Source organism: Cryptosporidium sp. chipmunk genotype I, assembly GCF_004936735.1.
Source record: "Cryptosporidium sp. chipmunk genotype I strain 37763 chromosome Unknown contig_39, whole genome shotgun sequence".
Lineage (NCBI taxonomy): Eukaryota > Apicomplexa > Conoidasida > Eucoccidiorida > Cryptosporidiidae > Cryptosporidium > Cryptosporidium sp. chipmunk genotype I.
The window spans coordinates 68,850-91,614 of NW_027125621.1; the positions used below are offsets into that span (position 1 = coordinate 68,850).

Consider the following 22,765-nt stretch of genomic DNA (forward strand, 5'->3'; position numbering starts at 1 on the left):
AACGATTAACAATATGAAGTATAAATTTCTATAAGCCAATTAATAAATTAATCTTCTCGCTATTTTTGAATATTAATCTTTATTATATATGATCAGTCTTTGCTGGAAAAATAACTGATTGAGAAGGATTTGCTGTAATATGGGTATTACACTGTATATTTGGACTATAACATTTGTGGGAAGATACAGTAAATTTTTCTTCTACTCTGTAGAAGTTGTGGTGGTGGTATCCTTTGTACAACTCTTCCCGTAAATCATAAAGGAACCTCCGGTTTGAGTGCTATCTACAAACATCTGAGAAACCTCAATCTTCACCTCCTTTGCAGTTAGTGGGTACTGTAACATATATTTGTGAGCATTTGGACTGGCAGTGTGGGCCAGAGTAAACTTCTCTTGAACGTTGGTCTCATGCATCTCATCAACTTGTTGTTTAATATACATAGTCAATGAAGCTGGCCACATTGATGGATTATCCAAAGGAATATATTGAAAGTCAGTGACTTCAACTGGTTGCTTGAATTTGATAGTAATACTCTCACCGATAGTACTTCCTGCAGATGTTTTCCAAGCTCCATAAGGCTCATCGCGATTCTTTCCCTTTAACGCATAAATTCCATCATATTCAGGGCTTTGGGAAGATGAAGACTTGACAGACTCGACAAAAGCGTCAGTACTAAGGAGCTTTCTTTCTGAGCACTGTGTACTAGTCAGGGATACTTCGGTTGGATGTTGCTTGAAGAAGAGAATGAAAGGCTTAGATTCGTTAACCTTTAGAGAAATGTCAGTTGCTTTTGGGATAGTCACCTGTGCAACCTTCATTGTTTGGGTTTCAACGGCCTTGCTAGAATCAGCTTTGTCGGTCTTATAGATTGAGAAGACGGAGTCAGTGTTAGTGAACTGCAGATTTTCAGCAGTTACTGGCAATTTGTCAGTAACATCAGCAGCAATGAACATTGTGCACGGCTGGTTAACACTAACCTTCATATTGTGCAACTCTGGAGAAGACGATGATTTGAGCATTTTTAAGCCTTCAAACCCAGCTGGTAAGTCAGCAATATAATGGGTCTTGCTATCTTTGTGAGCAAATTCTCCATTTCTTAAAGTAGAGATCTCATAAAATACTGGGTTAACTCCTGAAAGCTTTAATGGTTGTCTTGGGTTTCCAGTGTAGAAGTATGAGCTTGGAATAACCTGTTCTTGAATATTTGAGGTCTTCCACATCAATTTAATTGAAGCAATATCTGGATTACTGTATCTAAGATGACTGCTATGGAACATCTCAACTCTAATTCTATACTTTTGGCCACCAACTAACTCCTGAGCCACTGAAGTAACTTTAACTGGACCGTCATGTCTTGCATCCAATAATAGTGGAACAGCTCTCTCAGAAGAAGCATCACCAGAGGAAGGCTGTGGCATTCTATCAACAATGATTGCCCTTCCACCTAGGAATAACCTGGCACCACAATCAGCTTCGATGCTGAAGTAGTACCTTCCTGATTCAGGAGCAAGTAGAAATCCATCCCATCTGATAGAAAACTGCTGGTTTGAAACACCCTCAATTGGGTCCTTTGAAATGTACATCATATTAATGTTTCTATCATTTCTATAATTTCTTGGAGCACCATCAAACTTTGGATTATCATAATATGAACCTCTTAAGCCGTCTGGGAAAGGAATATCTTCATATCCTGGTAATAACTCACAGTTCTCTGGTCTGCTTAAAGCAAAGTCACGATCTCTTACGATATCTTTTTCTAATTCATCAATGCTTGTTTTTAAAACATCAACCTTTGTAATTGATTCTTCAATCTTATTCAGGCAATGCTGACCTTTCTGAATTAATGACTCAATGTTGTCCAATCTACTGCTTACTATTGATTGCTGAGAACCACAGGTGCTGTTGTATCTCTCAAGTAAGTCTGTTAATCTCGAAGCTTGGTTATCTAATTGATTTGCAATCTTAGCGGACTCTCTTGCCTTTACTTCAAAAATCTCGTTTGCCTTTGTACGGAGCATGTCATAGTTTACAACTGGTAAGCAATAATTCCAGTTCTTTGAGCCCTGGGATGCTACTTGTGGCTCAACATAACACCACTCTCTTCCAGAAGTCCCATCGGGAGACTTTGCTATTGTACAATCCGTATATGTCTGGAAGTCCTGTACGAATACTGCAGAACAGAGTCTTCCATCTACTGTTCTTCTAAACTGTTGTCTATACTGAGCAAGCTCTTGAAGAAGCTGCGCAGTTGGGGCTTGTTGAGTTGTTTGGCTCAAAGCATTTCCTGCTAATAATACGAAGCTAAGGCCTTTAAATACACCCTTGAATTTCAACATTTCTTCTTTTTTTTATTTCGAAACTCTCAAGATGAGAATATTTCTTGTCTTTAAAAAATATATTTTTAAAAAACTTTTTCTGCTATCCTGTAATTGCATGCGTGGGGACTAAATTTGCACATACCGTCTTTTGTTGGCATGCATACTTGCAAATTTGCATGCACATTTGTCCACATGCTTATTTATATTGATTCAATTAATATATATAAAATTCCAATAAATTAAATTTTAAAATTTTTTTTTTGTCGGCTAAAAGGCCAAATTTTGCTATTTAACCCATTGATATATTTTTTTTGAAAATATAAATTTAAAATTCTATTTCTAATAGATACAAGATATAAATATAAATTAGTGCTATTTTTTTTAGAAACATTGAGCATTTTGATTAATTTAGACTATCTCTGTCTTATTTTCTTATGAATAAAAGGCATAAAAGGATTAAAATAATCACAACTGCAAACCCTGAAACTATATATAGTAAATTACCAGGAAAGAACGCTTGTGAGCTGTTTACAGAATTCCCATTAAAAACTATTTTTCTTCCAAGCTGAAGCTCTGCGTTAACCTTTTTTGGTACTTCCCTGCTAATCTGTACCTTTTCCGCAAATTTGTATGATTCCTCTGCCTCATCTTTTTCCATCTCTTTGTTGCTGGATGATTTTGTGTTTTCAGTTACCTTCCCATCACCCAACTCCTCAAAGTCTTCATCTTCATACTCTTCCACCTGCTTTTCTACAGCTCCAGGGGGGTTTTCCAGCAACCCTTGAACAATTTTATATTGTGCTAATTGCGATTCAAGCATTCTTGAGCAAGATAAACGGAGACAAAACTTATAATGTTTCAAATCGCACGACTTTTTTTTTTTGCATTTAGCTTTAACTTTAAATTCATATGGTTTATAAACCCCAGACCTATCAAGTGGTATAGAAAATGACCTGGAAATTATTGTCATGCTCTCTTTAGTCTTCTTTTGTTGAAACTTTAACGGATTTAAATTATGAGTAATCGGACACAAAGATTTTTCTCTTATTGTTTTAATGTTCATACCTCTTATGTTAATCTCCTCCAAAGTTTCATCTAAATCAATCTGGAATTCTATTGGAGGAATTGTCTTACCCTTTGGTTTATTTACCAAAATCGCAATATTAAAAGTAACAGTGGAATAAAGTGAAGTGTACCTACCAGTTGAAAAAGCCGAATAAGCAGAATTATAGTTAAAATTCTCCAACTGGCATCTACTTAAATCTATTGGTTTATTTTCACCCCAGTCTGCATTTAAATCCTCGAAGAAATTCCCACTTATCTTTGAACTTGAATATATTGAGCCATTCGCTAGTAAAATCCTTTCAAACTTTCCTAAATTCCATCCACCACAAATATGTTCAGTTGGCTTAAATGCATTCAAATGGCACTCAGTGCAAAATACCGACTGTCCGCATGATGTATAATAATTCACGGAATTGACTTTTTTACAGCCAAAGTTCCTGCATTGCTCTTCTGGAACAAGCCCAAATAATTGGCTTGTTTTTGCATTTGAAGCTAAAGCAAGGTAAATTTGAGAAAATAGACATATTAATTTGAAAATAGTCCCCATAACTTCCAATTACTTGTCCATTCTGACCTAAAAAAGGGTATTTTATTATTCAGCTAGTCTTGATGAACAATCTTATTATTTTCTAAACTATCTTTTTAGAAAATTTGTGTGCAGTGTGTATAAGCAATTCAAATCAAATTGGCACTTCCTAAATTAAATAATTAAACTTAAATTATTTGTCGCAAAAATACCTAAATCTCCCACTTCAGTAGCACCTAATAGCTCAGAAATGCCTCTACTCTTATATTTAAGTATTATTCTCGAATTACATCAACTAAATAAGCAATTTCAAGGACTTTCAGAAACCAGAATGGAGTTATTGTTCAGGTCGCTCCTCCATAAAAGGTTAATTTACGAGTCACAATTTATAAACAATACTACTACTCCTCCATCTAATTTGTAAACGCTCCTCTAACTATTCTATTTTATTTCTATTCTTTCTAAACCTTAATTATCTCGAAATTATTCCTATGCATTTATTTTTCTCCATTTCTTTAGGCGCCAAGCCAGATAGATCCATATAATAATTAATTGCATGTACGGAGAAAAATAGTGTGTTTAAGAGTGATAGCACCGGATAATGTTAAGAGATGGAAAACTTAGGCCCAAAGGATGATAAGGGTCAGAATAATGCCGGAAAGGGTCGAAGAGTAACCAGATTTTCAATGATCTGGAGGAAGCCTGAAGAAGATAAAGAAGTAACTCAAGAAAAGAAAGAACATCATCGATTCTCGATCTGGAATCAGAAGCCACTAAACGAAAAAAAAGTATTAAATACAAAGAGCTCAAACGTTGATGGAAAGAATAATCTGGATAAAATTGACGTTTTTATGGGTAGAAATGAAGATGAGCAAAGTATATGTACTAATCAATTCGAAGATGAAAAGAGTCAGAGAAATATATTCCAGAAACTAGGAAGTGACTTATTCTTCAAAAGACCCAGCAAAGTTTTTGAAGAAAAAAAGGAAGAAGAAGAAGAGGAAGATGAATCTGAGACCTGGGTCTATACAGTGTACAGGTTTTTCTTCCCAGACTCTGCGCCACTATCGTGGCTCTTCTTTTTAGCATGTTCTTCTATTGCAGTGTATGTCAATTATCTAATCGATAATAACTTCTCTGTTAGTTCTGCTAAATGTGCAACAGTCATATACTTTATGGATATTGCCACTTATTTGCTTATGATGATTGTCAGATTGATCGTTTTCAGACTCCTTTTGCCGTGGCTATGTCCAGAAGGAAGAATATTTGCTGCTCTTTCTGGAACAGCAGATCCTGAACTTATTTACTGTTTATGGGCAGGTCAGATAAGCTTACTTTGGAAGTTACAGTTAACATTGAACGAGGAAGGAACGGGATATACTATTCCTCTTCTAAATGACAACTCCATGATTCCAGTACTTTCTGGATCTATCATTATGAAATCAAGGTTAATGGTTTTAGTGTTTGCTATCAGGAGACTTATTCTTGCATTTATAATGTTCTTCTTTATGCTTGACTTCATTGGATCCATGTCAAAGCTATTAGTAGAATTCCTTCTTAAATATCGGTTCCTAAGGCTAATTAACTGTAACTGGACTAAACTTCGTCCTCATATTGTTGAGGGACTTAGAATAATGCCTAATCAGAATAGTCGTTTTTTGCTGAGTAGGTTCTCTTCGAAGAATCGTTCCAGAGAGAAACCGATGAATAAGGGAGATTCCATTACTTTGCCTTATTTTTTGACAGAGGAGGGAATTTCACAAATAAAGAAGAAGAAGTATCAAAATTGGCTGGCAGTTCAATTCGTGAAACAGTACTCGGCTCTATTCTACCTAGATGATCAATTTGTGGAGGTAAAGAATAAGAAAGATGCCAGGAAGTATGCAAAATTGTTATTTAATGATATGGTGGAACACACAAATGAGGTTTTACTATTCATGGGGAAATGGAAATACAAGCAAAAAGATAAAAATAATGCGAACTCCGAGTTTTGTGAGGGAATGGAATGCATGCATGCAAAAGAAGCCAACGAAACTGGAAGCGCCTCAGGAGAACATATTTTTAAGGCTCTAACTTCTATAGATATTCCATCATCTGCTCGAAATTCTTCCTGTTCAGTTTCATCTTCCAGTGAAAATGAAAGGGAATTTATCTCAAAAACTCAAGGACCAAGAAGTATACATGATGATAAGTCTGCATGGGATACCTCGATAAAAATAGGAAATCCAACGATATACGAATCCAAGATCAACCAGCCAGACTTTAAAAGTAAAAGCGAGAATAAAAAAGAGGTGAAAAATGAGGAAGAGAAGACTGATGAAAAGAAAGTTAGTATTCTTCGTGCGGAAGAGTTCAGAACAGCTCCAATTCAAGAAGACGAAAAACTTGTTCAGCCGGCAGTGTTTAGTGGAGGAAAGCAAAACTCTGATTTGAGAAAGGGAAAGAGATATAATTCGTTTTTCCCAACAACTCCGTATGGAGTGTTCAATTACAACGACTTTTGTTTGTTTGAGGAAGAAAGCGACAAGCCTTTGACACTGAATCTAGATGTTTTAAAGGTATTGTATGGAGAAAATGTAGAGGCATTTCTGAAGAAGATAGACCCAATGGGAAGAAAGGAATACAACGAGGATGACTGGGTCAGATTATTAGTAACCACGTATGAAACAAGGAAAAAGATGATTAATACCTTGGAATCTCAGGAGGGAATTGCAAAAGTATTTAAGCGCATGGTTTCAATAGTACTTTGGTTCTTTTCATCTCTATTCATTCTAATAATAATGGGAGTTAATGTGAATACTTTGGTAATTTCAGGCGCAGCTGTAATTTCCTCAATTTCAGTTGCTTTAAATAGACTTTATAGCAACTTTGTAAGTTCTGTCATTTTTGTGGTTTTTGAAAACCCCTATAACCAAGGTGACAGAATTCGAATCAACAATGGTCCAATTATCACAGTTAGAAAAATCAAAACATTCTGCACAATCTTCTCAACAGTGGAATCAGTACCAATCATGTACCCTAATTACTGGCTAATTGACCAAAGCATATCAAATGAAAGTAGGGCACTACAAAGCAGTCATATCATTACCTTCTATATGTCAGACTTAACAAGTCCTTTTGTTTTTGATGCATTAACCAAATCAATAAAACAGTACGCCAATGATAGACCAAGAGATTTTATTCCAAACTCTGTCTATGTGTATATCCACTCAATCCAACCAGGCCATTTCATTGAAACGAGAGTTTCTTTTTCCAACGTCAACCCTTCATTTGAATGGGAAAAGTTACTAGAGATCAGAACTCCCTTTTATCTGTTTATTCTCCACACATTAAGACAGCATGGAGTTGAGTATTTCCTCCCGGAGAGCAGAGTTCTTTACAGTACATGGTCGGAAAGGGGAAAAAGAAAATCAAACCAGGCCTTCAAAGACCCCAGATCCTTGATTTCTGGCAAGTTGTCTACTAATAAAAAGACATAATTAACATATGTGTGACAAACAACTAGAACCGTTGTTCACACGCCTTTCCCAATTTTTTATTTTACTTATGTTTATACCGGTACTATGAATTTAATTTATGATTGCACTATCCACTTGGCTGTAAAATTGCATGTGTTTGGCGCCTAAACAATTTTTATTTTTCTTGTATATATTAATAATTTGTTTGGAGTTTCAATTAATATCAGAAAAGAGTATATAGAGATCAGGGAACCGAATTTTTTTGGGGGGAAAAAAAAGTAAAATTGGATTATTCTTTTCTTTTTTAAGTCAGGTTTAGACGCTTTCTAGAGAAAGAAGTGCATGTTTAGATTTCTTGTTTTGGTTCAGATTCAAGAGTAGATTTCTTTTATTGCCCATTTTTTAGATCTTTGCAGTGTTAAGAATGTCGACCACAAATCCAACCGAAATTACCACACAATGGGAGGATCAGATGGTTAAGCGAGGAATATGGGCTCCAAGAGAGCAAGAGAAGAGAAATGAGGAGCTCTACGAAGAAAGGATGGATGCTTTGGAGTCTATTAATATTTTTGAAAATGCAAAGCTCGAGAAGCTTATTGATATTGAAGTTGATAAAGATGAGAGTTTTGAGAAAGAACTCGATGCGATACGAGCAAGGAGGCTGGCATCCTTGAAAAACAAGGCGGAAGAAAACTCCAGATTTGGAGAGTTGTACTTCATAAGAAAGCCAGATTTCGTGAGAGAAGTCACAGAGGCGTCAAAAGATAACACAACAGTAGTTGTTCACTTGTACAAGGAGTCAAATGAGGATTGTCAAATCATTAATCGAATTTTGGCTGAGAAAATAGCAAAGGAATACGGTAAGATCAAATTTGTTAAGGGCATTTCTAATGACATTGTTCCAAACTATCCCGACAAATCCCTGCCAACAATGATTATATACAGAAATGGCACAAGTATTTCTCAAATCACAGGGAGTTCTAGCTTTAAAGATAAGAACAGGAAGATTACTATTAAGTCCATTTTAAAGTTGTTTGCTCAAAACAATGTTATAAAGCACGGTGAAATTAGAGAGTATTCTGAGCTTGGGAAAGGCTCTGAGCATTCCAATTTCCACTCAAGCAGTGATATTTCGGATGATTCTGATGATGATAGAGACAACGGTAAATGCTATAGTTCCTTGGCTTTCGATAAAATCAATGACAGAATTAAATATTTACAAAAGATCTGAAAAGATTTCCAATTTTAAGGCTTTATTTGCAGTAATTCTTTCTAATGAGCTGGGATTTAATGAATATCTTATTAGTTCAAAAAAAAGTTCATCTTCTTTTTTATTAATTCCTAACAAATCCCAATTTGGTTTGATTAAAGGAAGAACTAGCCCAGATTCTGAAACTGAAGGTAAACTTTTCAAATAATCCAAGCTTGTTTCTAATGGGGTTCCTACTATTCTAAAAATACTGAATAGCTGGTCAATCTCATTCCTCCCATTAAACAACGTTTCCCCAGTTAGGAGCTCGAAAGCGACACATCCAAAGGACCAGATATCGCTAGCAAATAGATCATTTGAATTTCTTGTGCCTAAAAGTCTTTCCGGACTTTTATACTTTAGATTTGTGAATATCTAAAAGTCATAACAAATTTAACAAACAGTTAATTAACCAATTCAAATATTTTCATTTTATCTTTTATCTATCATTTTTTATGATTATATGCTCTCAGATTCGCCTTTTTAGCTCAAATTACTGTTGTTAGCTTTAATTAATTAAAAAAATTTCAAACAAACAGTAATATTAGTCAAAAAAAATTCATCATTGAGCACTTAACTAACCATTTTACTTGCAATTAACTTACCTTGTCGTACTGAATAGTCTTATTAGTTTCAGTGGCCATTCCCAAGTCACAAATCTTGATATCAAAATCCTTACTCACTAAAATATTCTCAGGTCTCAAGTCATTATGAGTAACTTTTAAGCTGTGAATATAATCAATTCCTTTTAAAATACCAAAAAGTATCCTTCTCTTTACGGAAAAGTTACTAGCCTCTCCTTGAAGCATTATATTTCTTAGATCTGCTGGAAAATACTCCAGAATTATCGTAAATAGTCCGTTTTCGTCTATGAAAGAGCCGTATGTCTCAACTACATGCTTTCCCCCAAGCTTCCTAAGCAGAGCTTCCTCTCTTTCTAGATCCTCATTCTTCTCAACAGAATTTGCAGTTTTATTTATAACAAGCTTCCCAGATTCTGAGTCCCTTAAAAGTTTGACTGTACCGAAAGTTCCTCCATCGATAAAAAAATTCATTGAATACCCCTCGTCTTATGGTATTTAAAAACCAAATAAATTATCTCAATTCATTCTGACACTTTTCCTCTGGTTTTTTTTGTGCTCATGTTTTTCAGAGACAATTATTCGATTGGGCGCATGTTTGGCGCCGTGGCGCCAAACATAAGTAAATTGCAAATTAGCTTTAGATAATGTCAAAAAAGGACATAAGTGTCCATGCTAACAATCAGATGAGCTCGGATGTACTAAGAGTAAGGTATAGACAAGAGCTTAATTCCCTCTCTCTGGAACCTGAGAGTAATCAGAGTTTTAACAGGAGGAGCCTAGCTATTTGGTTATTTGAGTGGTATGATTCAAAAGGTAGAAGGCTTCCGTACGGAAAGAATGAAAAGAGATTGAACGAAATTCCAGAGGAAGAGTTGGAATTTTTGCATGGAATATTGAAAGAACTCCCAGGAGATTTCCCGATGATTAGATACTCAGTTCTGTGGTCCAAATGGTTACTCCCTAATGTTAAGATTGACAATTCTAGAAAATGCTTTGACTATTGGTTAGGTATAATGAAGATTATGGAGGAAAGGTTCTCCACAGTTTATGTGAACGATGTGGATCCCCTTGTAAAACTCGTTTCTGATTACCTGCACTCTGCCTTACCTGACGAATTTGAGTTATGCTACGTAGGAGTCAAGCTCCTTAAGAAACTTGTTTCCATGTATATCCCCCCAAGAAAAGGTTTTGGAATAGTAACTACCCGCCTATTAGAGTCTTTCGGAAGTTTCTACGTAAAAGAAACTTTTGAAAGTGCTTTTGTTGCACAAATTAAAGACGAGATTGCTCAACTTGTTCAAATTTGTGTAAGTGATAAACATTTACCATCCTTCCTATCCATTCTTAAAAACGAGGTTTTGTCTGTAACTGGTAGCCCCAAGCAGAACTTGTCTACTAACCATAGTTTCTCCTTAAATTATACATTCGACTTTTACAAAACATTGGTTGGTCAAGGTTCCAGATTTGATTGTTTTATTCCTCTCATTGTAAAAAAGATTCATGAAGTTGAGAGGTCTGTTCATAGAGAAAACCAAACCTCTAGTATTATTGGTGGTGATTATCTCTTATTCTTTCTCTACTTGAGCTTAAATTTGGCAGATCAAAAAGAATTCCATGAAAAGTCTAAATATGTTAATGAGTGTTTTAACTTCTTTATTGAGGTCAATACTTTTAATATTAGGGAGTCTGATGATGAGTTTGGGAACAATTTTAAGCTCAGGATCTATGAATTGATCTTCAAGAAGCTTCAAGAAAGCATTTCTAGAGCTACTTTAAACCCAGTAATCTGGAAGACCATAGAAAATTCCATCATTATTGATCCGGTCAAATGTTTAGAATTCCTTTCAAGAATTTTTCTTTCCGGCAAGGCCGATCAACTCGCCATTCCAAAGTCTGGACAACTTTACTACAAGAATCCCATCTATGGTCCTTTAGAAATTATGCTTGATTTCATTTCAGGAGAGGATTTAAGTAGTAATATTAATGATTCTATCCTGTTAAATTCTGAAAGTTCAGCCTCTTCCTCTCTCGCGGCTTGTATTAGCAAGTATATGCTCACATTTATAAAGCTTCATGACCTTCCATTATTCTTTAGTTCTCTCTCTGAAGTCCTCCTGAAGAATATCAAGACCAAGGATCTCTTTAAATTGGAGGACATTTTTCTAAGTACTCAGGTTCTCCAAACCATTAAAGATAATATTGGTGTTTCTATTCTTCCAAGCCAGACTTCTGACATTTTTGACTCCTTTCTTCGATTTCTTAATGGAAACTCCTCCGGCTCTCTCCTTTATGAGTCTGTTTCCGGTTCCTGGATTGGAGTTCTAATGATTGCTATCCCTCTCTCTGAGTCGTCAATCCCAAGCTTGGAGCATGCTGCTAGACAAATTCACCAATATATTAGGAATTCAGATTCAAATTGTTCATTTACCAATAATTCCAAGACTATTCAAATTACATGTACTATAGGACTCATACACCTCTTGAGAAAGCTTTTGTCTTGGAATATAGAGCAAAATAGTGAGTTTATTCAAATGCTTAATTTTCACTACGATAAGATTTTAAGCCAAAACTATGACGGAAAATGTGATCAAAGTTACTCGCACCATCCTTCACTTAATGTTTATAATAATTTAGTTTATTTGATCACTTTGATAACTAAGCTCAGGGACTCAGGATCTCTGAATAGAAACGACTTCAACAAAGTTTTTGTTCTATACGTCCTAATTTTGGATGGTTGCTCAAGTTTGGTCTCAAATGATCCAGCTTGGAGAATCAGAGTCAACAGAATCCTAACCAAATTTATCCTCCAGAACATTTCTCATTTAAAGAGTATAGAGGAATATATCAAGGATTACGTAGAAAGTAGAAACGAAAACGAGTTCCCACAATTCAGTTCGTTTATGAGATCTCTATACCAAGAATATATTCAAACCAATTATGTCCCAAACTCTCTTTTTAGAAGTCTGGTCCAGATTCCTTATTTAACAAATCTTATGATAGATATGGCTCTGGAGGAGCTAGATAGGCTTATAGAAACTGGTAGAAATAAGAGAAGAAGACTAAACTCAGATCAAGTTTCTGGAGAGCATGATTTCTTTCTGTACAATGATTTACAAATGATAGACTTTTGGAATCGAAGGGATCTTGTGACTTACTTTGTAAACAACAGAACTGAACCAATACTTGGAGATATATTTTCAAAAGTTTCTAAATTGTACCTAAAACTGGTTCTTGAGTTTGATTATGTCTCAGGTTCAAAAAGGGATAAATCTTCCTTATTACATTCTTTAAAGAAGGCTGTTGAAGGAATAATGAGATGGATTAACATAGAAAGTGAGATCGGAACAAATGATTTCATAATAAGGTTGTCCCAGGCCTTTTTCAGCAGCGAAAACGGTAAAAAGGAGCCAAATTCACTGGCTAAGCTCTTGGCATTAATCTCAAAAGTGGAGACGAATACCAAACTTTCACAAAATCTAAATCTTATTCTAAGGAAATTAGTCAAAAGCGCTTCAGAATCAGAGGAAGAGTCAAAGAAAACTGGGGATCTTCTGTTAACTCAAATGGAATCTTTGGATTGGTGGTGGTGGATTAACATTACGAATAATTTTGAAGATATTTTGGCTGAAAATATGTCCTGGGTTAGTCAAATACAATTATGCATAGATTTATGCTCGGAAAATAGTTTTATCTTAACGAAAGAGAAAATAGTGGGAAAAGTCAACATTTTCCAGACTCTCAGAGACTTAAAAGGCAAACTGAAGGAAAGAAAAAGAATGGAAATGCTTTATTCTGCAAAGATTTGTGAACTTTATCTAGAAATTGACCCTGAAATTCAGAACTGGGATTTGAATACTGAGGAAACTGTGGGAAAATTTGATGAGACACAAGAGAATTGGTCTTTCCCTAAAATTAAGTCTATAATTAAGATTCTAAGAAGACTTTTGGATGGGATCCGAAATGTATTTGAGGATTCTGAAAAAAGAAAAAAGCTACTGAATGAGGGATTCATTTTGATTGATTTGTCAATCAACTATTTGAAACAGGTAGTCCAGATAATTAATAAAACAGTATCAGAATTGAAAAAAAACCAAGAAAATATGAAGCTTTGCTTTGGATCATTAGAAAAGGTTTATTCGGATACTTTTATGTTATTTTTGGAGCTTATTAGAATAAATCTTGAATTTGGAATATATGGGACAGACCAAAAAGATTGCTATGTATTGGGTTTTGGAGATCATTACAAAACTGTCTCGGAATGGAATAGATATGTTGTAAAATGCATTTTGGAAGGGAGCTCGATAAGAAAAGAGGATTATAGTCATTCATCTCAAATCTATAGACAAATGGATATTTATGAGATGGTTTCAAGGCTGGTAAGTGGTTCAGTAACCAGTCTCCTAAATTATGCCATTAATGAAACAATGATCAACGTTAATTTTTCTAGAGAAGAGAACTTATTCGTACTACTAAGTCATTTGGATTTGTTTTGGGGAGTAATTCGGAACAAAGGTCAGATTTACAGATGTTTGTCTCCTTGTTTAAAAGGAAGGTTGTTTTCGAAGATTAAATCCTGGGGAACTTCAGACAAGTTAGAGTTCAGTATCGAGATATTAATCTCGAAACTGTTAGATTCTATAGAAAGGAGACGATCAGATATAAGGAATGAGTACATTTTGTGTACTTTTTCATTTATCAGACTCAGTAATATTATTTCAATCTTGTACTCATGTTGTGTTGGATGTTATATAGAAGGAGTTAAAGAGAATCCAAGATCAAGTCTAAATAATAGTCGAATTATTCACATTTCGAACATATTACTGGTAATTTCATCAAGAATTTCAAGTATTGGTCTGGTATTTAGATTAGATGATCTAGAAGAGATCATGGGGAAAGAAAGAATGGGGGAAAAAACAAAAGAGTTATTTTATTTGGCTTTATTTGAGTGTCTGACAATAAGTCCTTACATACCTTTATATACTTTGTTAAATCCCCTTTGGGATCAATCCAACAGAAAAAAGAATGGAAATCAAAGCAGTAGAGGTCATTTGGATGTTTGGATCTCTCAATTCCACCTAATAGAGGAGGCTTTGAAGAATTTGGTGAATTTGGGAGATCAGATGAGTTTACATCCTGTTGGACTTAAGCTTTACACTTTCCATAACAAAAGAATAAGCAGATTATATCCTCTAGTAGTTTCTCAGATAACTAAGAATAAGGTTCAAAGATACTCAATTTCCCTTGCTTGCGATTTAATTAATTATATAAACATAATAAATAAGAGATTGGAGAATGTGGAAGATGACGAAGATTTGAGAGAAATAATAAATTTAAATGTCCAGATAATCAAGAACTCGTGCTTGAATCCAATTTTGTCAGTTATTGATGACCACTGTAAACAGAGTTTATTTACAATGTTGAAAGATGAGCAGAGAATAATATTCAAACAAATCAATAAAAAGAATTCTGAGTTTTTATCATTTAGTAAATTAGAAGGTTAGTTTAGGGAATTTGAGACATATTAGGGACTTATAACTAATGATCAAGTTAATATGACTGACTCATATTCTATTTAATAGTTAAGAATATTCGTTTTCTTCATCCTTTGAATTTTCTTCTAGAAGATCTTTGGAAATGAATTGCTTAAGATACTCCCAATATTTCATTCGATCCTCTCCAACCAGGGAACCTTCGAGCTTTGGACATATGATATCCCTGCTGTTTGATTTGCAGAGCATAAAGACTTCATTTTCCCCACATTCTGGGAAGCCATGTTTGTCATATATATTAATCTGAAAGTATGGGGAAAATGGAATTGAGTAATTTTATGCTTTGATTGAAAAGAAAGCAATAAAATAGGGCAAATAAACTTACGGGAGGTCCTCTTTTTAGTAGGGATTTCTGTTCCTTGAGACATTTGGTATTTGTTACCAAATCGCAATATCTCTGATATTGAGTTTTTTTCAAAGTTGCAATACACTCAATACAAAAGCTATAGAAGAATGGTACGGAAGTGATTATAAAAAGGATGAATTAAAGAAGAAAGGGAGATTTCACTTACAGTGATTTAAACCAGCTTGAATCCGAAGAGGTTTTATAGTCAACAGAATTAATTTCGTCCAAGTCGGCAAAACAAATTAGGCATTCCATCAATATAGACCATTGAGAGGTTATTTTCAGGTTCTAAAATATTTCAGAAAAATTGATTTGTTTCCTATTTTTTCTTGTAAATCTCTATATAATTTTCTAAGCTGGTTAATTAATTGCTTTCCGCCTAAAAATTGACATATATTTAGTTGACTAAATTAACCTGTATTTCTTAGGACTTAATAACTTTCTTCCTTCCCATTTTGCCTCCAGAATTGGAAAGCATAAGATTTAACAATAGAAAGAACAGAAGTCTTGAGCATTCTCAACTAGCAGTGCTTTAATCTCTTTTTTCCTTCCCTCCCTCACCCCTTATAGAACCTAGAATTCTAGAAATATTGGCAAAAGATTACACAGAGTGAACGAAACCAGGTCTCCTTCAGACTAACAAAAAGAGAAAGAACAAAAAAGACTAACAAGCTTACTTTAAATACATTAAAAAAAAGAAAATCCCTTTTGAGATCAAGTCAATTCAAAAAATAGTTATTTCAACTCTTCTCACACTTGAATTAAATACAAATATCCCCGCCTAAATACGTCATTTTTTGAAAAAAACCGGTATATGCAACTGAAAAAAAGGTCAAAGTAAAAAAAATAATAGAAAAAAGTGCTAATAATAATAAAAGGGTAGATGGTAAAGTAAAAACGAGAAACTAGAAAGAAAACTCATTATTGTGTGAATAAAATCAAGTTTGAGAGATTTGGTAACACTAGTACTATGGGAAAAGTGAAGGAAGGAAAAAAGTCTAACCCATTCAGAAATTCTCTCAAGAAGGCAAAAATTCTTGAGGAGAAGAGGAAAGAAGAGGTGGCGGAGAAGGAGAGGCTGAAACGGGAGAAAAAAATGAGAGAAAAGGAAAGATACGATAAGAAGAGGGTTTTTTTGAAGAAAACTAAGAAAGGTCAACCTGTTTTGTCAAGAACAGTAGATTTTATGCTCGCAAAATTGCAGAATGCCTGTAATTAGCAAAAAATATGACATGCTCGAATTAATGTGGACAATTTACATGCTTTTCAGGACTTGAGTCAAATTATGCTCATTTTGATTATTGAACGAAATTAATTAAAAGATAAATATGAAATCGATTTTCCAGTTAATTTTCCTAATTACATTCTTTCTTTTTGGAATTTTGAATGCTTTGCAGATTCAAGATTCTGTAAATTCTGTTTCAGTGGATAATTCCGCCTTGGGGGATGGAGTTTTTGACTTGGATTCCGAAATTGAAGCCAGCTATGACAATACTGATTCTCAAACTGATAAGACAATGAAAACAGAAACTGGTTATGAATTTAATACAAGCAAGGAATCTAAGCAGTACAAACCAGACACATCCACTCAAACCGATACTTCCAGTGGTGTATCTAATAATTATGAAACCGAATCAACAACTTTTACTCAAGATTTTGATACTAATCAAAGCATGGATAAAACAACAACAACTGCTGCTACTACTACTACTGCTGGCACTGACATGGGTTCTGATCAAATATTCAATGCAGAAACTACTGTTAAAACAACCACCAAGCCAAGTAAAGCCACTAAAGTTATGAAAGCCAATCAGACTAAGTCCTCCAATGCTACTACTTCTATCGGAACTTCTGATGCTTTTGAGACTGAGGATTATAATATTGGCGAAAGTGTATACAGCAAATCAGATGATAGTTATGGGAACGATATTACTACATCTCAATCGGCTTCCAACACACAAGCAGAAACTCGGACAACCAAGCATGTTGGTTTTGATGGAGAGGGATTCTTAAAGGCTGTATCTAAGTTGGTGAATATTAGAAAAAGAGTTGGTACAGGGAATACTTTAGCTAATACAACTAAAGATTATCAAAAAAGTGTTACAAGTAATACTACTTATTCAAAGAAGCCAAGCGATAATCACAATGATCAGGATGATGATGAGGAAGAGGATCAAGAGTCATTCTTTGATAAGTATGGAATTCCAGAGTACGTCTTTTGGATCATTGTATATACAGTTCCAGTCTTGATCATCCTCTTACTTTGCCTTACTTCTTATTGCTGTTGTTGCAGAAGATAAGCCTAGAAAATTGGGTACTTTTAATGTATATAAAGCCTTGTAATCTGTACAGTTTATTAAAGTATTCACTATTTAGTGATTTTTATAAAAAAAACCTACTTGGTATAGTTACAGGTACTTAAAAGCATTTTAAGCATTATGGAGGGAAAGCTTTAAGGAAAAAGCGAACAATTCAAACTTATTATTGGCTTTACTATTCCTCTGAGAAAAAAAATAATTATTTCTAATAAGTAAATATTTAAACGAAATACTATTTACCTTTATTTCTTTGATTTATATACTAAGCTTCATTACTTAACAAGGTAAACATTATTTGAGACTACTGGATAACTATCTAGGTAAAAACGACGATTCTTTATGCTTTTATAGACTTTCTTGCATTTTCTTCTGTTTCTAAAGTTAGTTCTTTTTTCTACGAGATGAGTGTCTTGTGTATTCTCATCTCTTCTCCTAAGTTCTTTCTCTCCGTTCTCCGTTAAATTCTTAATATTTTTCAGCTCCCGATCATTCTTTTTTTGCTCAAATTCAGAGATTACCTCTTCATAGCTTTTCTCACCAGATTCTTTGGTTTCTTTTCCGACCTTTTCGTCTAAAGTCTTTTCATCTCGAAGATTATTTTTTTGAATAATCTTTACATCTTTGGTATCTATTAGCTTGAAAGCAGCCTCAAAGCCAAGAATATCGTTTTTAAGATTTGATTCGTCATTAGTAAAGTTATCCAAAGTTTCAAGGTATTCAAGGTTATAAGTATTATTGCAAATAAACAAGTCTCTTGACTTTGAGTATTCGCTTATGATTTTCTCAAGAGAGTCATTATCGTCAAACTTGAATTCTCGTTCTCTTCCATTCTCAATTAAAATTCGACCGCTCCTTCCACTACCTAGTGGGAATTCTATTGGACTAAGTTTTTGAAAAGTGTGCTTTGGCTCTATAGTGTGTACTCTTTCGTAAAATTCAGTATTATCACAGAGATTTAAAATGTTAAAAAATCCATTATAATTCAAATCAATAAACAGAATATTATACATTACATAGTTCTCAGTGAATACTAGTGACTGAAAATCACTTTCTTTAAGCTTTTCAAGAAGTTGGGATTTTTCCAGGGATGTTAAGACATGATCCTCAGAATTTAGTATTTGAATATCACTGGAGTACTTAACCCATGAAAGAAAATTGTATTTGACTAAATCCAATATTTCTTTTTTTTTATTGCCGATTAAGTCGGTTTCAGAGAATTCTGAAAAATATAAAGAGAAGAACCGTGAACATCCATCCTCTGTATTGCTAATTTTAATTATATGATTATTCTCATTCTTTAATAACTCAATACTTTCGATAAAGGTTACCCAATTTAGACCATTAGAATCGGCTTCCGTGAATTGGTTCAATATGCTTAAAAGAGAAATAAAGAGCAGCCAAGCAACCTTTCGTGGTCCAAAAATCATAGTAAGTATTCCATAAAGTACTATTTAAGAAGAAAATGCTATTTTTAAAGTTATTTATTTTATTTAAATTTTTAGCCCCTCAACTTTTTTTTTTATCCTCAATTTTTTCCTAGACTTTTCATTTTGCACAATTTCGGTACCTTAAAGTCATTTTTGAAAAATTTGACTTCTTATTTTAGCAAAATTTTCAAAAATTTGATTAATTTGAGTAGAGCAACAATTTACTATAGACAAATTTTCAATCAAAGCTCATTTCTTTTTTTTTTCATTTTCTCAATTTCCCTGAATTTTTAGTTTATTTTGAACAGATCTAATTAATGTGGTACCGAAAAGTTTAGGCGGGAAGCACGGGCAGAGTTAATAATATATATACTGGAAATAAGATAAGCAGGTTAAATTTTTATCAATATAGGATTGAAAGAAAATAAGAAAAGAAACAAAAAAGATTCTCAGAGGAAGTTAAGGCTTAAGATCAATGAATTAGGTGTTGTGTGAATGAGTATTTGAGCTAGAGTATATTATCAATACTATCCTTTTGAATTGATGATGGTTGAGAACAAAGATGAGGTTGAGGAAGGAGAAGATGCATTCCAATGGGTAGTTGATCCACCAGAAAAGGAGAGTAAAGATACACCTGAAATTGATTTGGAAGCGGAGGCTGGTAAAACAGATATGAATACTCCTTGCTTGTATTCAAGTTCAGTATCGGACTCGTACTCTTCAGTAAATTCATCACCATTCATTTCTATTTCAACAAAGTTGTCTGGATCAATTTTAACAGGTAACAGTATTTCTCCAGTTTCTTCAAAATTAGATTTAGAACGTTACTCTGTTGATTCATCATCAGAAAGTTCTATACCTACTTTTCCAACATTTAAAGATTCTAGTTGCAGAAAATCACGCTATTCAGGAGATGTATTAAAAGAAGAGGGAGATCGACAAGAATTGATGAAAAATATTTCACAAAATACTTCAGAAAGTTCACTTGAGGAATTACTTTTAAAGAGCCTGACTATAAATGGAATAGTAATGAAAAACTTAAATGACTTAGCATCAAGATACTCAGGAGATCTGCTTTCTGAGTTTATAAAACTAGACTTAAAACTTATAGTGGAGAACTTCTTTGGAATTTATTCAATAGATTATTATGAAAAGAATATTCCACTAATTTGTTCTTTTCTTTCAGTCCTTTTTGAGCTTTCATTCAATGAAAATAAACTAAGTGAATTAAATGTAAAATTGTGGGCATTTTTCGAGTATATAATTGAGGAGATTTTGCAAATTTTTGACATTAAAGAAATTAATGAACTTCCACTAATTCCAGTAGTCCACTGGATGATAGAGAACTGGAATAGGTATGATATGTTTCTAACTTTTAAGAATCAAGAAAATGAAGAAAGAGTGATTAAGAATAGGTTGAATGAATTTTTTTTTTCTCTACATCTTAGAAATGATTTGGAAGCTCATAGCACAGTATTAGAGTATTATTTTAGATTAATACTGGATTATAGAGCTAGTGATGCACTTCAAGGATGCATTTTATATGTAATAAAGTCCACAAAATTCCTAGTGAACTACCTACTAGCACCTGACAAAGTGAAATCTTTTCAAATCAATTATAGGGGAATTGTTGAGATTTTCAATAATTTTGACCAAAACAGAATCCAAATTTTCTCAAGAACACTAGAAATTTTGATTTGTAATTCGAAATTAGATGAGTGTGAAGACCAAATTCAAGGCCCAGAACTTAATATACCTTACGAAAAAGCCATCCCAATTTACTTCTTTTCAGCCTTTTTCCTTATAAAATATCCAGAAGGAAAAACCACTCAAAAAATCCTAATTGACGTCATTATCTCAATCTGCAACAATAATTCACTAAAATTCGAGCACAAAAAACAATCGATTGTCCACATTATTAATTTAGTATTACATGCATGCAAAAACACGTTATTAGGCGGGTTTTTTGACAGGTCAATATTGGATTTGTTGTTGGAAATATTTAATTTAGAAATATGGAGGTACTTGGATAAGTTTAAAATATTGGAGGCCTTGGATTTGGTTGATGGAGTTATTAGGGACTTGACAGAAAGGGTGAGATTGGGTGATTCTGCCAAGAATGAGTTCGAAGCAATCTCAGGATTATACAAGTTACAGAGCATACTACTAGTGGCATCTAGCGACAGCTTTAAAAATGAAGAGAAGAGAGGTGGGGGAGGTTATAATGACTATGGGGTGGAGTTCAATGAAAACAGTTGGAGATCTAGACTGGTTAATTCTTATTTGAGTTTAAATGAAAAAGATAAAGGCATACGAAATATTGGAAATACTTGCTATTTAAATTCTACAATTCAGTGTTTAGCATTGAGTTATTATTTCATGGAATGGCTTCACGAATATATGAGAAACAAATTTTCAAAGCCAAACAAATTAACTTTATATCTTTTCGAGTCCTTAAATTGTATATTAGATCCAATAAAACAAGATAAGAAATATGACATTATTGGAAGAATCTGCAATAGCAATGATGCAAAGTCGGTAGATTTAAGATTTATTAAAGAAATATCGAATACATTTAGTTTTGGAAAACAACATGATGCTTGCGAGTTTTTAAGGTATCTATTAACAAATATTGATCATAGTTGTCCACCTTTTATAATGGTAACAAAAGATTCTCTTGAATGTTTATCCTGCGGAGTGATTGATTCAAAACAAAACCACTCGTTATCCGTAATTGATTTATACGTTTTTAATAATTCTCTATCTAAATCTGATAAAAGAGAAAATCTGAGCTTATTTAGTGATTGCGTAATAACTCTGGAATCTCTAATTGAAAGTTACTTTTTAACTGAAAACATTCCAGATTCTCTTGACTGTGACCATTGCAAACGGAAAAGTGCCTCCAAAAAATGGACTTCAATAATTAATCCCTCCAAGTATGTTGTTTTGGCAATTCATAACTACTATTGGGACCAAAAATCAAATAAGGCTATAAAACAAAACGAACTCAAAATAAAGTTTAATGAGCTATTTATGCTTAATAACCACAAATACATAATTTATGCACTCATTTTTCACAAAGGGAAAACTACCAGCTCAGGACATTACTATGCTATAGGAAGAAAACATTTCTACGATAATTCTAAGCAAAAAAACCCAAATTGGTTTAAATATAATGACGATATTATCTCAAGCATTGAATCGTTTCATCAGATTCAGAAGTCTAGCGAAAATCCTTTTCTCATTTTTGCTTTGCTTGCAGATAATTAATTCTTAATCATTGATTTTCTTCCCGTTCTACTCCTATCACCTAATTATACACATATAAATACATTAAATCCCCTATTTATGATTTTTATTCTCAAATTAAAATTTTCCCCTTTTAGCACTAGTTCTATCAAATATTAATTGCATGTTACCGGTAGACAGAACGCACGCATGCGTTGTAATTAAATATCGATTTACGAGACATAAAGTATCGTGGAATCTAAAAATGCTTTTATAAATAGAGTTAATTAAAGAGGCGTGTAGGTAATGTATATAATATCACGATATTGTTATCAACAGAAATGGCAGGAATTTTCATGTAAGACAAAACGTGATGTAATAATAATTTAATATCAAAATATAATATTGATAATAGAAAAAAAAGGTGCATTTTAGGAATTTAAGTAAAGCTCTGTTGTTTGGACTGGTATAGTTTATTAATCAGATTATATTATCCTAGCAGCTGTATATAAGTGTTAAAAGGAGAATCATTAACAATTGTATATTAAGAACAAGTTACTTAATGCTCCTTTATTATCATTAGTGTGAATACTTTAATTATTTTTCCTAAAGAAGTTGAATTTTCAATTTAATTTCCAGAAAATTAATCCAATTCAACAATATTAATCAGGATTCTCCAGTAATAATTTCCCTTTT

The 22,765-nt window shown here is 33.5% G+C and overlaps 10 protein-coding genes across 10 annotated transcripts; 5 read left to right on the forward strand and 5 right to left on the reverse strand.

The window, feature by feature from the left end:
- Positions 1-201: 201 nt before the first annotated feature.
- ELE39_003025 (PA14 domain-containing) lies at positions 202-2,337 on the reverse strand (the record flags this gene model as incomplete). Its single annotated transcript, XM_067346129.1, has 1 exon — positions 202-2,337. One exon carries the CDS (start codon positions 2,335-2,337, stop codon positions 202-204), a length of 2,136 nt encoding a protein of 711 aa, XP_067199702.1.
- A 406-nt stretch (positions 2,338-2,743) lies between these two features.
- ELE39_003026 (signal peptide plus GPI anchored membrane with N-terminal multiple cysteines) lies at positions 2,744-3,931 on the reverse strand (the record flags this gene model as incomplete). The annotated part of the gene is made up of 1 exon (XM_067346130.1): positions 2,744-3,931. The coding sequence occupies one exon, from the start codon at positions 3,929-3,931 to the stop codon at positions 2,744-2,746; it is 1,188 nt and encodes a 395-aa protein (XP_067199703.1).
- A 590-nt stretch (positions 3,932-4,521) lies between these two features.
- ELE39_003027 (mechanosensitive ion channel family) lies at positions 4,522-7,389 on the forward strand (the record flags this gene model as incomplete). Its single annotated transcript, XM_067346131.1, has 1 exon — positions 4,522-7,389. One exon carries the CDS (start codon positions 4,522-4,524, stop codon positions 7,387-7,389), a length of 2,868 nt encoding a protein of 955 aa, XP_067199704.1.
- Positions 7,390-7,792: 403 nt separating this feature from the next.
- Positions 7,793-8,599, forward strand: ELE39_003028 (phosducin related thioredoxin fold; the record flags this gene model as incomplete). The annotated part of the gene is made up of 1 exon (XM_067346132.1): positions 7,793-8,599. One exon carries the CDS (start codon positions 7,793-7,795, stop codon positions 8,597-8,599), a length of 807 nt encoding a protein of 268 aa, XP_067199705.1.
- A 22-nt stretch (positions 8,600-8,621) lies between these two features.
- On the reverse strand, positions 8,622-9,672 carry ELE39_003029 (cyclin-dependent kinase A-1; the record flags this gene model as incomplete). Its single annotated transcript, XM_067346133.1, has 3 exons — positions 8,622-8,640; positions 8,715-8,992; positions 9,223-9,672. 3 exons carry the CDS (start codon positions 9,670-9,672, stop codon positions 8,622-8,624), a joined length of 747 nt encoding a protein of 248 aa, XP_067199706.1.
- A 173-nt stretch (positions 9,673-9,845) lies between these two features.
- ELE39_003030 (uncharacterized protein) lies at positions 9,846-14,702 on the forward strand (the record flags this gene model as incomplete). Its single annotated transcript, XM_067346134.1, has 1 exon — positions 9,846-14,702. One exon carries the CDS (start codon positions 9,846-9,848, stop codon positions 14,700-14,702), a length of 4,857 nt encoding a protein of 1,618 aa, XP_067199707.1.
- A 78-nt stretch (positions 14,703-14,780) lies between these two features.
- Positions 14,781-15,351, reverse strand: ELE39_003031 (uncharacterized protein; the record flags this gene model as incomplete). The annotated part of the gene is made up of 3 exons (XM_067346135.1): positions 14,781-14,993; positions 15,076-15,193; positions 15,263-15,351. 3 exons carry the CDS (start codon positions 15,349-15,351, stop codon positions 14,781-14,783), a joined length of 420 nt encoding a protein of 139 aa, XP_067199708.1.
- A 1,073-nt stretch (positions 15,352-16,424) lies between these two features.
- ELE39_003032 (signal peptide plus GPI anchored membrane) lies at positions 16,425-17,396 on the forward strand (the record flags this gene model as incomplete). Its single annotated transcript, XM_067346136.1, has 1 exon — positions 16,425-17,396. The coding sequence occupies one exon, from the start codon at positions 16,425-16,427 to the stop codon at positions 17,394-17,396; it is 972 nt and encodes a 323-aa protein (XP_067199709.1).
- A 290-nt stretch (positions 17,397-17,686) lies between these two features.
- On the reverse strand, positions 17,687-18,841 carry ELE39_003034 (uncharacterized protein; the record flags this gene model as incomplete). Its single annotated transcript, XM_067346138.1, has 1 exon — positions 17,687-18,841. One exon carries the CDS (start codon positions 18,839-18,841, stop codon positions 17,687-17,689), a length of 1,155 nt encoding a protein of 384 aa, XP_067199711.1.
- A 546-nt stretch (positions 18,842-19,387) lies between these two features.
- Positions 19,388-22,111, forward strand: ELE39_003035 (ubiqutin C-terminal hydrolase of the cysteine fold; the record flags this gene model as incomplete). The annotated part of the gene is made up of 1 exon (XM_067346139.1): positions 19,388-22,111. One exon carries the CDS (start codon positions 19,388-19,390, stop codon positions 22,109-22,111), a length of 2,724 nt encoding a protein of 907 aa, XP_067199712.1.
- Positions 22,112-22,765: the final 654 nt, after the last annotated feature.